Source organism: Melanostigma gelatinosum, assembly GCF_949748355.1.
Source record: "Melanostigma gelatinosum genome assembly, chromosome: 8".
In the NCBI taxonomy this organism is placed as follows: Eukaryota; Metazoa; Chordata; class Actinopteri; order Perciformes; family Zoarcidae; genus Melanostigma; species Melanostigma gelatinosum.
Genome location: NC_136641.1, coordinates 21097758 through 21111274, shown reverse-complemented (window position 1 = coordinate 21111274; position 13517 = coordinate 21097758). Strand labels below are relative to the sequence as shown.

At 44.7% G+C, this 13517-nt stretch overlaps 1 protein-coding gene across 1 annotated transcript in view; it reads right to left on the bottom strand.

Annotated features, from left to right (window-relative positions):
* Nucleotides 1–1511: 1511 nt before the first annotated feature.
* The window catches only part of nol4la (nucleolar protein 4-like a), a gene marked incomplete at both ends in the record, with an annotated part of 18053 nt that continues 6047 nt past the window's right edge, over nucleotides 1512–13517 (bottom strand). The window contains 10 exons of the mRNA XM_079272976.1: nucleotides 1512–1729; nucleotides 2414–2603; nucleotides 2751–2867; nucleotides 2997–3185; nucleotides 3678–3863; nucleotides 3979–4271; nucleotides 5037–5178; nucleotides 7477–7586; nucleotides 8825–8936; nucleotides 11086–11241. Coding sequence (XP_079129102.1) covers nucleotides 1512–1729; nucleotides 2414–2603; nucleotides 2751–2867; nucleotides 2997–3185; nucleotides 3678–3863; nucleotides 3979–4271; nucleotides 5037–5178; nucleotides 7477–7586; nucleotides 8825–8936; nucleotides 11086–11241 — 1713 coding nt within the window. The remainder of the gene's footprint in view (nucleotides 1730–2413; nucleotides 2604–2750; nucleotides 2868–2996; nucleotides 3186–3677; nucleotides 3864–3978; nucleotides 4272–5036; nucleotides 5179–7476; nucleotides 7587–8824; nucleotides 8937–11085; nucleotides 11242–13517) is intronic.

Below are 13517 nucleotides of genomic sequence, written 5' to 3'. Positions count from 1 at the left end.
GGGGATGATACAGCCCACACACACACTCACACGACATCCAGTAAAGCCACATGGATGTTAGGGTTACACCGATGCATGTGAGCTCAATATGCTCCTTTTTAACTTACAAAATACTCACAGGACGATTCCTTCACAAAAAGACCCCAAAAACTCACTTTAAAGTAAAAAAGAAAAAGAAGACGTGCAACATTAAGTCTCATTTTTCTGCCAGGTCCCATTTCTGTTTACCACTGCGGATGACTGATCCCAATACATGAAAGTGCCTCAGTTATGAGGTTCGCGATAAAGATCGCCATTCACAACAAACAACATTGAAATTGGCTACAATGCTGCATGGGATATTGGTTCTTTTTTTCTTTTTTTTATAACTTGACAGTTACAGCGAGAGGAGATTGTGGTAAAGTTCTCTGTCTTTTTGTCTTAAAACGCTTCAGCAAGTCTGAGAGTAATTTCAGTGAGCACACCATGACTTATTATCTTCAATATTGCACCATTTTCCTCTTTTCCAGAAGCACTGGTTATAAACCAAGAGTCTAAACAATATATTAATCTCCTTTGTTTCCCTGACAGGTGTCTGTGACCTCAATTTGCATACCCAGGCTTCACAAAAAGCCTCCTTTCGTTTTTAAGTAATGAGAAGTTGCCCGTGATAGAAATATTCATAATATAATAAATAAAGTCACGTTGGGTAATGAGTCTTTTCTCTCTTCGTAACCATCGTGTCTAAGATTCTGGAAACCACTCCACCAGAGCAGGACCGAGGTATAGCTTTGACGGATCTGTTGGTCGAACTTTTCAGGTCAAAACTGTCGAACACTGTCCTGTTTCTTTGCTTTTTTGCGTATATTTAAGTCAGCCCGTCCTTTAGTAGCTGTTGAGGTCAGTGGATTTAGCAGCGATTTATCTGCAGACTTTCAGAAAGCAACACTCCAAACTTGCCATGAGACAGAAGTGAATTTGGAGAGAATTATCGTCGAGAAATGACTCGATTCAGGCGACCCAATCAGATCATGCCACTGTACGGCATGTTTTATATTTGTGTAAAAATAGAAAGAAGGTAATGATACTAAATCGCTGCCATTTAACTTGTAATTTGGCCAAACATCTGCATAAACGAGCCAATGTGGCATCATGGTCACAGCTAATTTAAGGTTCTGGTTCTCCCCTGTGCACCAATGAAGATAACTCTTTCACATGGATCATCGCTTCCTGAGACGAATGGAGGTTGAAGGGTTTAAAATGAACTGAATGGGATGAATGGCTACAGATAACAGGGCACTAAGGTCAAAGTGAACCAAATGCATAAATCAACATTTGTCAGCGTGTGATATGTTCTGGCCCGTCCAAACACATAAACACGTGGGAATAAGTAAAGGTACCGTACCTACTCGACCCACTGTGCGCTGCAGTATCACTCGTATACATTTGTGTCTTTGTATGAACGTCTGCCCGGAGATGTGTGACCGAGGGGCGACAGAGATGGACAGGCTGTGAGAAGGTTTGGCTCGGACTCAGTTCTGCTGCAGGATCAGGTTCTCCAGCTCGTCCGCTGAGCGGAGCAGGAAGGCGGCGGACTCCCGGTATCCTGCGATGAGCTGCCTCACCGCCGTGACCTCCGGAGGGCTGAGCTGAGCCGAAGCTCCACCACCGCCGCCTCCCTGACCGTGACTGTTGGAGCTGGAGGAGGTGGAGTTTGGGCCGACTGACTTCATACTCAGATCTGTGGGACCTGCAGACACAATTGTGATGGTTAAAGATTTTTTTTAAAAGCATGCAATGTAGGAGATACACCACATGACATGAAAAAAGGGCCAGGAACCTGAGAAATTTCATTATGTCGAGGTATAAATTAAATACCCTGAACGTAGCAGAACAAACATTCTAGTATTTCAGAGCTGCATCGAGGAGCTCAATATCTCAAAGAAAAGGAGACTCTTGCACGCTGACTTTGGATGGTGATTGATATATTGTAATTTTAGTCGTATAGAGTTTTATTCATAATTATATTTGTCTGAGGAAAATGTCGATATTCCAATGGCGTCATCTTTTCATTATGCCTTTTGTTTTTCCTGCATAACATTACCCACTCACTAGCTTGTTCAATTGTTGTCCTTGGTGGCTTTTGGCGTCCATGTTGCCATTGCCTAGCAGCAGTGTTCTCACGACTTCAACACTTAAACGTCAAGCATATTGTGACTTCTAGCTCTCGGCTTAAATTTGAAGGCAGCAATCATATAAAAGTGGAATCTCTGAGGCGGAGACTTAAATTAGAAAATATGTTTGCGTTGTTGTAAGTTGCATGAACCAACCCTTTATTAAAAGGAGCAGTGTGGTGAATATCCTTTCTTTCTAAATACACAGCATTAATAACTGTTCTTCAAGCCCCATTGTTTGGTTGCAAAGAGCTCCTCACCGTTGGTGTGTGCAGCACCAGAGTTCTGCTGGTTGCTGCCGACTGTCCCGTATCCCCGCAGGTTGTAGTTGAGGCCTCCGTTGGTGTAGAGCTGGTCTTGGGCAAAAGCTGCGCTGGAGATGGTGAACCCTGACGGGGCCACAGAGGCCGGGTCCCTCGAGTTGGTCTTGTCAACAGAGTCAGGTTCATCCTGTGAGGAATTAAATGTTTTCAGTTTTGGGGGAGGATATTGTAGTTTGTGTTGTGCAGTTTGCCGTTAATGATGCATAGCCATCCTAGCACATTCCCAAAATCCCTGCTGGGCAAATTCACAAACACCAACTGCCAAGACATTTACCGCTTGGTAGACATCGAGCCGCATCCTCTTGGCAGCGTTTCGGGTTTCGTTCTCACAGGCAGCAGCGAGGATGTTCTCAGCCATGGCAGAGGTGAGGTGAGGAGGTGTTGGTCGTATCTGCCAGAAGGGGTCAGCAAGATTTATGCACATTATGAAATGTGAAACACTGGATTTATTGGGATTCATGATTGCATGTTGGATTAATACCGATTTAATTAATACGTTTTAGCTGGAGGCACTTTGTACCTCAAAACCACCCTTTTTCATACGGCGGCAAGATTTGAGGTAGGTGCGGATGCGCTTGCGGGAGCGCTCCTGAAACTCTGGGAACTGGCGGCTACAGGACTCGATGATGGCTTGGATCTTCTCCTTGGGCTGTTTGGAGATGGGCACCATGCGGTCCAGATTCTCATCCACGAACAGACGCACAAACATCTGACAGAGACAGAGAGAGTGGGGGAGGGGTGAGAGGGGATATAGAGCAGAAAAATGGAGTGGAGGGAGCCGGGTGGAGAGAGAGAGAGAGGGGTGTGAGAGTCGAAAACAAAAGAGAGGAAAGGGAAGGCAGGGGATGGGGGAGCATCAGAAGTAGAGTGGAGGAAGAGAGGATAAAGAGGGAGGGGGAGGTGATGAAAACAGGAGCAGTGGAAATTGAATCATTGCTCATATTCAGAGTGTTTGCTTATTCACTCATGGCTGCATTTCTGCAACTCTACTGTATTCGTTTCCATTAGACTCAGAAATGCACTGATGGTGTTTTTCACAGAACAAATAGGCAGCATTGATTATGTGCCTATATGAAGTCAGGATATGAGATTTCTTTAATATTTCAAAGTACAATATACGCATAATAACAATAGTTCAGCAAAGCTGGGTGATATTCAACAGGACTGGTTTGCATTCTCACCATTTAGACGGGTTACTTACATTGAAGGCTTTGAGTCTCTCAGGGTCCATACCCTCTGCGTCATTGATCCTGTCACTGTCATCGTGGTCGTCATGATCGTCGTCGTCGTCGTCAATTATCTGTGCCCGACCAGAGGTCAAGTCCTCAGCGCTCATGCTCAGTTCAGTTTTCACAGAGTCATAGCTCCCTGAGCTGTAAGGAGGGGACTGAAAACACACAGAAATACACCAAAAAGATGATTAAAGATCATACAGACTCACGAGCTGCGCTTTCCCAGGTTGGCTCCTCGCGAGTAGGATGAAGTCACGTTTCTGTTCTTACCTTGTTGGTGTACTCTGTTTTGATGGGGTACTTCCTGTTGGGGTCTGCGGGGTAAGAGTTTGGCGGCGAGCTCCCCGCCGGCAGCAGTCTGTCGCTCAGATTGACCGGCTGCTGATCCTCAGAGGTGGACGAGGGCGAGGTGGTGCTGAAGTCCAGGGGAGCGCTCAGCCCGTTCTCTGTCACCTCCCCGTAAGGGGCCCCACCATCTGGAGGGTTCCCACCCACAGCCAGCGCCTCAGGGGAGGTCAGGGCCGGCAGCCCGTTGGCACTGCCGCTCTCCGAGGAGACGTCATCTGGCAGAAGAGGAGGCAACAGAAGATACAGAGATGAGCTGTGCGGATGCTTGTCATCATTTTGCATTCATGTGGGTTTGTTTACTACAATAGGCACTATTTTTGTCTTGGATAACAACAGAGTGGGTGGGTGATGGGACACGGGGATGGGACATCCTGCCTCATGTTGTGTTTTCTGAAACTGTTGGGGAAGTGGGTATTGGGGTCAACTGTCAAGATACATAAAAGTTAGGGGAGAAGAGGGGATTCTTCTGAGTTCTAACGGCGAAGAGAAAAATAAATGAGGATGAGGAGGGGCTGATGGGGGAAGGGAGCCTTCACTTCCTGGTGAGTGCAAATTACAGCTTTTTAACCCACATTATGGCCATGTACTGATTTTATTGTGATTTCTACATGCGTCACATGCACACCTATGTTCACAAGGACAGTCATTCTATAATTCAATGTTTTTTCTATAGTGGTGCCTGATCTGTAAAGGTTAATGTAGGCCTTTGTCCTACTTCTCTAAGCCTTGTACCCTGAGAGAGAGGTGTGCACAATGGATTGGGGATGCGGTGGTGTCCCACCCCCCGTAAGAGTGGATTTATGTGGATTAGTCCACTAAGAACAAGGCAAGCTGTTTCCTGTGTATCCTCAATCTGTACCCTTCGCATGTAGAGGATAAACATTTAGATTCCAGATGTAAATACAACTAAAAAGAACAGATAAAAAGACATCAAACCAGTAACAACCAGTACACGATGTCTACAGTGAGCGATGTTTTACCATCCTCTTCTTTAATGGGGGCTGCCGGGTTGCTGACTCTCTCGCCGTTAGGTGGACTGGGCTCAGGCACTGGTGGCGGCTCAGCTGCAACCCATGTCGGCTCAACGCCGTTCATGTCCTCGCTGCTCACCGAACTGTCATCCTGAGGGTAGAAAGGCAGAGACTGTGAGACGAGGGGGGAAACCTGGATGTGAACCCGAGTGTCAGGAGAAATATCGTTAAGTTTCCCATTTGTCCCGTAGAGATAAAGAGACGGAGAAGAAGAAGAAGAAACTTTCACTGTGTCTTTTTGCATCTTAGGTTCACACTTTTAGTTTATTCTAAAGCATAAGCATAAGTCCAGACAAGCCACAAAAGAAATCCCTTCAATATGTTAATATTGTTGATGGGGGATAAAATCCACAGTCTTTGTTCTGTGAAAAAAAAAGCATTTTAAAGCACAAATCAAGTGGATACATTAGTGTTTTTAGCATTAGCATTAGCAATTCCCTCTTTATGCTTCCACTGAGCTATGTCATAGGGATGATCAGCTTCAGCTGAGCTTTGCATTTCGACCGTGAATCTAGTCCCCCATCACTGTATCGCAACAGCTTCAGGAGGATCAAACACCACCAATAATGCTTTCAATGTACAGACCCGTCATGACGTTTTGAGGATTTTAAATCTGAGAATGTGCCAAAGTCTGGCTCAGAAAGAAATGCAGGAGGCTCCCTGTTATGTTTCTTGGAGTGCTGCTATTTTTAACTCTGTTACGTAGAGACCCTACGGATGCTTGTTGTAGCGTAATACAAATATGAGTAAACCACGAGGGTAAGGATTAGCAAAGGACAGCGGAATAATCTCACAAACGATTCAAAAGCTTTGGCTCCAAACTGCAGAAAATATATACCTGCTTAACAGCCATGAGCACATGTCAGAGCAACAAGCAGCCAGTTCACATCATGCTGACACAAATGAGTGACCTCTCTTCTGTCAGCTGGCACAAAGGGGAGCAAAACTACGACTGTGTGACGAGAACAGAGCGGAAATATCATCTCGACCGTCTCATTCCTGCCACACGAGCACACAAATAGCACTCAACTCTTTGGAACATGCATCTGTCCCTCTGTAAAGGTTTTGAGGAGGACCGGAATGCTCTGTGACAACTCCATTAGGTACCAAGTGAGCAACGTAGCATTAAAGGGAGAGCGACAGAGACACGAGAGGGAGTCTTTAATTACGTCGTTTCAAGCATCATTAATGTCTGTGCTTTAGGGAAGTATATAATTCATGAAGTCTGGGGATTTACTTCTGAAAGGGTTCATTATCAAAAAGAGTTAGCAAAGAATTTACTTGTAGAATCAACTTACTAGACGTTGGTAGAAGAAATGCACAAACACACCATAAAATAGATCGTAAGAAGTTGATGAAGCTGAAAGTATCATAATAATGTATGGACAGAAGAAGCAATCTGCAGATTATATTTTGATTGGTACCTCTGTTTCTGATGTTTTTCGGACCAACAATCACTAGTTGCAGAGTGCTGCAGAGAGTTGCATTCGTGGTGATTGTATAACTATGCGTGTATCTAATCTAAATGGTCATACTGAGTTATGTAACAGTGAGAATGTTTGGTTGAAAAGGATAGAAAACAAATATGAGGCATTTTTGTTTCTTTACCATATGTCAAAGAGAAAGGCGGAGTTGTACTTTAACAATCACCAAAGTTCTGCAAAACAGCAAACAGTTGGCAGCGCAATAGGTACAAACTCTCAAATTCTCCACTGATCTGCTTTTGTCAACAGAAGAAACCTGCTGCATTTTAAACCAGCTGCTGCTTTGAACTGTTCTGTGAAGAGATATGGAACAAATCACTACAAGTCTCCTACAACACTTGAGATAACCCTCTGTGATGGTTAATTATTAAATGATTGGCCCTGATCATTCTCACTCTGCACACAGATGTGACCAACACTCTGAGCATTTGTTAATTTGTACTCACCCGCAGATCACAGTCTAGGTCATTGTTCCGGATAATCCTAATTATGCGCGAGTGAGGTTCTACATTATCATCATCAAGCAGCGCTCCCTGCACTTTAGTGACAGTGGTTTCTGAGTGTTTCTGTCACAGCCACACATGGGAGTGGTCTCACACATGACGTCATGCAGATGATTTACTAAACCTTATTTCCCACTGAGCTCCTCCCCCCAGCAGGAGGACTGCTTTGAATGTTTAATGTTGACTTAAAAGTTTAGAGGAAGGATGTGTTATTCTGCCTGCACTAAGTGTTTCTCAACACAGCCTCCACGAGACTAAAAAGAACATTAACCACGAGGATTTGTGCAAATCAATACAAATACAAACATGGTGAAAAGGAGATGTCAACAGTGATTGGTTTTCTCATCAATCCATCAGGACGCATGTATCTGTGCCCGTTTGCAGAAAAAAAAAGGAACTTACCCTTTCAGTGGCTGTCATGCATTGCAGCTTCATTTGTTTCAGGTAGGTGGCAGTGAGAGGCATGTTGTAATCAATGAGGTCCGGGACCAGCGAGGTGGGTCTGTCATTTTCTGACAATGGAGTAAAACAATACACAAATTACAAAAAAAATAGAATCAAACTTTTTTGATCATTTGATATCTAAAAAACATCGATGCAGGACGACGAATCAAGTTAGAACTATTCCTCAGTAAATCTGAAATGTTCTGGACTTTGGATCTGTGGAAAGTAACTAAGTAGCCAACATGTATTCCAATACTTTGTTCAAGTACAATTTTGAGGTACTTTACTTGAGAATTTCCTTTTTATGCTACTTTATATTTCTACTCCTCTACAGTCGATATAAGTATTGTACTTTTCACTCCACTACATTTATCTAACGTCTTTGGTTACTTTTACAATTAAAACTAAAATCACCCCCATGCTTTAAACTGCCACAAATGAATGTTTGCCGAATTAGCTGTTACCATGCAGGTCCTGTTTGAAGTGTACCTGTGGATATACATACAACTATTTTTGGATTATTTTGATACTGAAGGAAACTCAAAAATGTGATTATTCTCAGGCAAATTCTGGAGTCATAATGAGCATCTTTTTTTCTATGATTTTAAAACGGGTATATGGATAATGGTTAATATGTGATGCGCATCAGAGAAAATAAATCCCCGGAAAGCGTAAGTCACACTGATTCTGGAATATGTGTAGAATGTACAGTAGATACCCACAGTATGAAAGCTCTGCTCTGTAATAACTATGACTAGAGTGCAAAGGGTTGAAATCCTGCTCATCTGACATCAAACAAAGTGTCTGAGAGCTGTCTGCAGTCTCCACACCGGCCACTAGAGGGACTCCGTGATCATTTTAGTGGGTATACAATCCCAGAGATGTGGTCCTCTTGGGTCTTTGTTACAGCATGGATATATACACAATATGTTTCATTCATGAAGGTTCGATATCAAAACTCTTCCGCGTAAAAGAATACCTAAAATCACATCAGCTCATATATAGTGTATGACAGGACAATAGAGAACTCACCTTTATCTTGTGTGATTAACCAAATAAACATTTCTATGAATCTTATGATGAAATTATTTCACAAAATTGTTAACGTCTGGCTGTTGCAGTAGAAGCCTGATTGGTTTCTACCATCCCAGCATGCATTGCAGCATTGTAATTAACCCCTTTTCCATGTCAGTATGTCAAAGGATCTGAGCTTTACGCTCTTAAAGGTTGATCTCAAAAATACCATATCAGTTAATGATGTCTCCAGAATTAGCGAGCCCTCCGCAGGTCAGATGTGTGCCATTACCTTTGAACTCTGCAGTGCTCGGGTTGATGTGCATCCTCTTCTGACACTCTCCACAGCTCATTAGGAACCGAGTCACCGCCTCTCTGGGCAGGAAGGCGTAGGTCTCTGCTATCTGTGCCGGGGGAGCGAGCAGAGGAGACTGGGTTATAGCAACAAAAATGGCAGCAGTCATGGCTCAGGCTGTGAACTCAAACTGTGTGTGCAGCGGTTTTATTTGGTTCGTTTTTTTTGCACTGTGCATGTGTGAAAGTTTGGGGTCAGTGATAATGTGTCATCTGGATGTGGCATGAGGAGGATTTCTGCCTTTGGGCATTTTTTCGTGCCTTCGAGTGGCCTAATTCCAGCTGTGCGTATTTCTGCTTTGATAATCTAAACAATCAGTGTTAGTCATCTTTCTCTTCCTGCTCTCTCAGGTGCAGTCGACTCATATCTACACCTCTTTCTCATGCTCAGCCTTCCTTCTCTGTTTGTCTCCACTGCTATGCCCCCCCCCCCCCCCCCCCCCCCTCTTCACCCCCTCTGGCGTTTCCCTGTAAAATGCGACCTTCACGTGACCATGGAGAGGCAGCAGGGGTGCCCACCCCCACCGGCCCACCATCACCACTGCCACAGCTCCCCGTTCCCTTTGCCCCCCCCCCACCTCTACCCTCATGGCCCCACCCCTACCCTCCTGGCCCCTTGAGGCAGCTGAGAGGGAAAGGCCACCCAGAGGAGCGTGCACCTCCCAGAAGGCCACAGTGACAGTTCCATATTATGCCCTGCCCCAGTGATGCTGCCTCCTCAAACGGGTACACTCTATGAGACGTGACAGGACCTCTCTACAGGGCAAGAGGAAGAGGCTCTAAGATTATTTTTTTTCCAATCCTGAGGGGTGGGGGTGGGGGGTGGGGGTACCAGAGTCCTGCTAAAACCCCCCACAATGCTGCAACAAGAGCTGCATGCAAAGCCCCCAGTTCTGTCAGGACACCACCAGAAACCACACCTCCGTTTGCAACATAAACTCATATTTCTGACTGCCTTTGTTCTCGAGACATCAATCATGAGGCACCATTAAACTCTTGAGCGCCATAAGTACTTTGTTTTTCTGGTATCGGTAGTTACTTGTTCCGTTGGTAACTCTTGATGTTATACATTATGTTGCCAGAGCTGAGACATATAGCCTATTGTCTTTCACAGACAAAAATACTTTTTATTTTTTGAGGTCTAAATTTAACGCGCCTTTAGCCAAGCACCAGAAGGTTGGCCTCACTGAAAGAACGCTGACTTTAGGCCCACTTCTTTCAAATATAATAATAAAATAATCCTACTGGGATTTTTTTTTAACTAACTCCAGCTGCGGGACACTTTTTACACAAAGGAAAGGGAGCTGTTGTCTGCACGCTGTAATTTGAACGCTTCCAAAAAAATGTTTTTGTTGATGCAAAGTCTTTGTCACACAAACAGCATCAGTAACAACAAAACAGACGAGAATATCTATAAAACATAAACATATCCCAAAATGGACCAAATATTTGTCAGAATAAGAACATGGCTGGTGACTTGCCCTCCCTGACCTCACACAGAGTTTTTTACTCTGTTCATTGCTGAAGCTCATTATCTTTTAAGAAGACAGGTACTCTCTTCAAACAGGATGCTACTTCATCTGTGCAAATCTAGATCTTAACATAAATATTGCTGTGTATAGAACTCTTCCAACACATCATTTTGATATCTGATCCTGAAGTTATGGTTGACACGAGTGACGGACAAAGTTGTTGGCATGCTGCATGGTTGTTTTGATGTATTTCGTTTTTGTTTTTGTTTCATTTATCTATTTGTTTAAATGTATTTCCTCCTGGCCTTTTGCCAGGTGCATTGCTAGTATTATTTCTTTGCAAGAAAAAAAACCTTAATAAAATATTTAAGTACAAGAAAAAACATAAACATATCCATCGAAACGTTGATTGTCACTGCGAGCATGTTATCATGCTGACATTAGCATTGAGCTCAAAGCCCCACTGCCCTTACATACAGCGTCACTGAGCTGTTAGCATGGCTGTAGACTATTAGCCTTCTGTGTCTGTGGGCTAAACACAGTATTGACTGTTTATTGTTCACATGGATGTTTTTCTGGCAAAGACCAACAAAAAAGTCTGACAAAAAAAGTGTTTCTGGGGGAGTTTACAAGTGTCAGTGTGCAGACAATCTTTCCTTTTGCTTTGCTATGAGCAGTGCTAGCAGGGTTAGCTGCACCCTGCAGGTACCTGGTTGGATTTACCCACCGCTTTGTAGGTCTTCTTTTGGCCTGCATGTTTGGGTGCTCGTCCCGGGTCGGCGCCCATTTCCACATGCATGGCATAGATGATGTCGAAGAAGTCTTCCACCACAGCTACACGCTTCAGAGAGGAGTTGTCTTGGGCCGAATTCCCATCCGAGCACTAAAACACAGACAGACAATGGAGTTCAGTTTAATGTCCCGCCTCGGGCTTGCAGAGATGACATGTGTGTATCATTTATATCATGTATTATAGCTGCAAGTGGAGCTTCCTGCATCCACGTGATGTGTGCAGGATCTTTGAGTCACATGAGTCATGGGTCAGGTGGTTACAGATCTGCACAAGGTGTCCTAATCAGCACTGCAACAACCTGTCTTGTTTTGTCCACTAGTCATTCTGTCTTTGAAAGTCTCTCTCGGGTGGAGAAGTCTTGGCCCGGCTGGGTCGGCAGCCATCACCTCATCTCTGCAATGTTTAAAAATAACACCACCGACACTGTAGAAGACAAACAGTCCCTCCTACCACAACCTCTGGCAGGCATCCCGCCTCCCATACTGCTGACCCTGTCACCATAGAAACTGCCACTGATTTCTCTCGGGCAGGTGTGCTGGGCAAAGGGTCATGTGACACGCCATAGAAGTGGGATCGCCAGGACAACAGCCTCCATCCGCAACACCACATGGGGCTCTTCTTCTCCTTTCTGCCTCCATCTTTTTCTCCAAGTAACTCTTGCATCCCCTCGATCCTGACAAACACTTTGCATTTTCCACCAGATCTTATCTTAATATTATGCACCTGCTGGTGTTTTTAAAGGGTCCCAGCAAGCATGAGATGGAAAAAACAAGAATGGTTTGGGGCATTTCTTCACTTGTTTTTTTTTAGTGCACCTCTTCCACGCAAATATGAGACAAGCTCTGACATTTCTGGAGATTGGGTTCTAGGTGGGGAGTGATCTTTTATTGTTTGAGTGAGAGGAGGGTCCGGAGTTCAAAAAGTTGTCCCCTCGGTATTGAGGTATCACACTTCTGTCCCCGTCCTCTCCTTGACATTTCTGCACACTTCCTGGGATTGACATTTAATTTTTCACGTTTTCACCCAACTGCGTCCTCCCTCCCATCTCTCCTCCATGTCTTCATACCCTGTACCTCTCCGTCCCGTCTTTCTTTCTTTCTCCCCCCCCCTCCTCCTCCTCTTTCTTGCTCCTGCTCTCCCAAGTGCGAGGTAATGACCGTTGCCATGGCAACTAAAACCAGCTCACAGAGCGGGTTTGTTTTAATCCGGCCCTCTCTCCCTCGTTCTTTCTAGCCACTCTCCCCTGTCAGCATGGGCTAAATGTAATGATAATAAATGAAATGATAGCAACCCTCCACCTCATCATCACAGCTGCAATCTATCGCACTTGGAGGTATCATCATCATTCCCCCGGTGACATCACCACCACCACTGCCGCCGCTGCTGCTGCTGCTGCTGGGACAATGGTGTCAGGTCCATTCACGCTGGATTTAGATAATCTCATACAACTGTGGGGTGTGCAGTGTACCCACATCGCTACTGCATCCTCCACTGAATTCTACCCCAACAAAATATCCGACATACACACGCCGGATGTTCTGCTGGGAATGTACTCAACACACACATACGTTATATTGCCGCCCACTGGTGTTACACCTTAGTTAATTCTGCTGACGTCTGCTTTGTGTCAGGCTGTAACTATTATTTTCATTATCAATTACTTTCTTGAGAATCGTTTGGGCTATAAAGTGCCCTTCACAATTTTCTAAAGCCCAAGGTGCCATCTTCTAATGTCTTTTCAGTGCGGCACAGTCAAAAAACACAAATATTCAGTTTAAAGTGATGCAAAACAGAGAAAAGCCATGAAATGCTGTAACTAAGGAATGTTTCACATTTTTGCCTGAAAAACGACTCAAACGATTGATAGATTATCAACATAGTGAGTGACCTTGCAGGCGAAGCTGCATTTCTTTGACTGTAAATCCACCTGAGGGTCTGCTCGGACTCCTCTGCTTCGATAAGCTCTTAAGTTTCCAAACACAAGTCAACAGGGAGTTAAACATTCACCTCAAACAAAACACGACATGCTTTGAGTGTGTGTGTGCATTCGTGAGCGTGGTGTGTGTTTAAGTGCAGCACATGTCTACCGGGCAGAGTTTGTAGCTGAAGCATCTCAGAGGAGAACAGCTGTTGAAGAGCGCTGTAGATATTTGGTCTCCTCAGCATCGAGACATTTTTATGGAGCAAAGGAGACATGTCAGCATCCCTGATCGCCAACACCGCAAAGCTCCTCGACCTCCTACTTCTCCTTCTCTCCGTCGTTCTAATCCCGTAGGACTTTGCTCTCCCCATGCCACTGTACAACCAGCCCCCTTCCCCTGCTCGCTCTCTCCCCGTCCCGCACCAAACCGCTCTGTTGCTAGGAG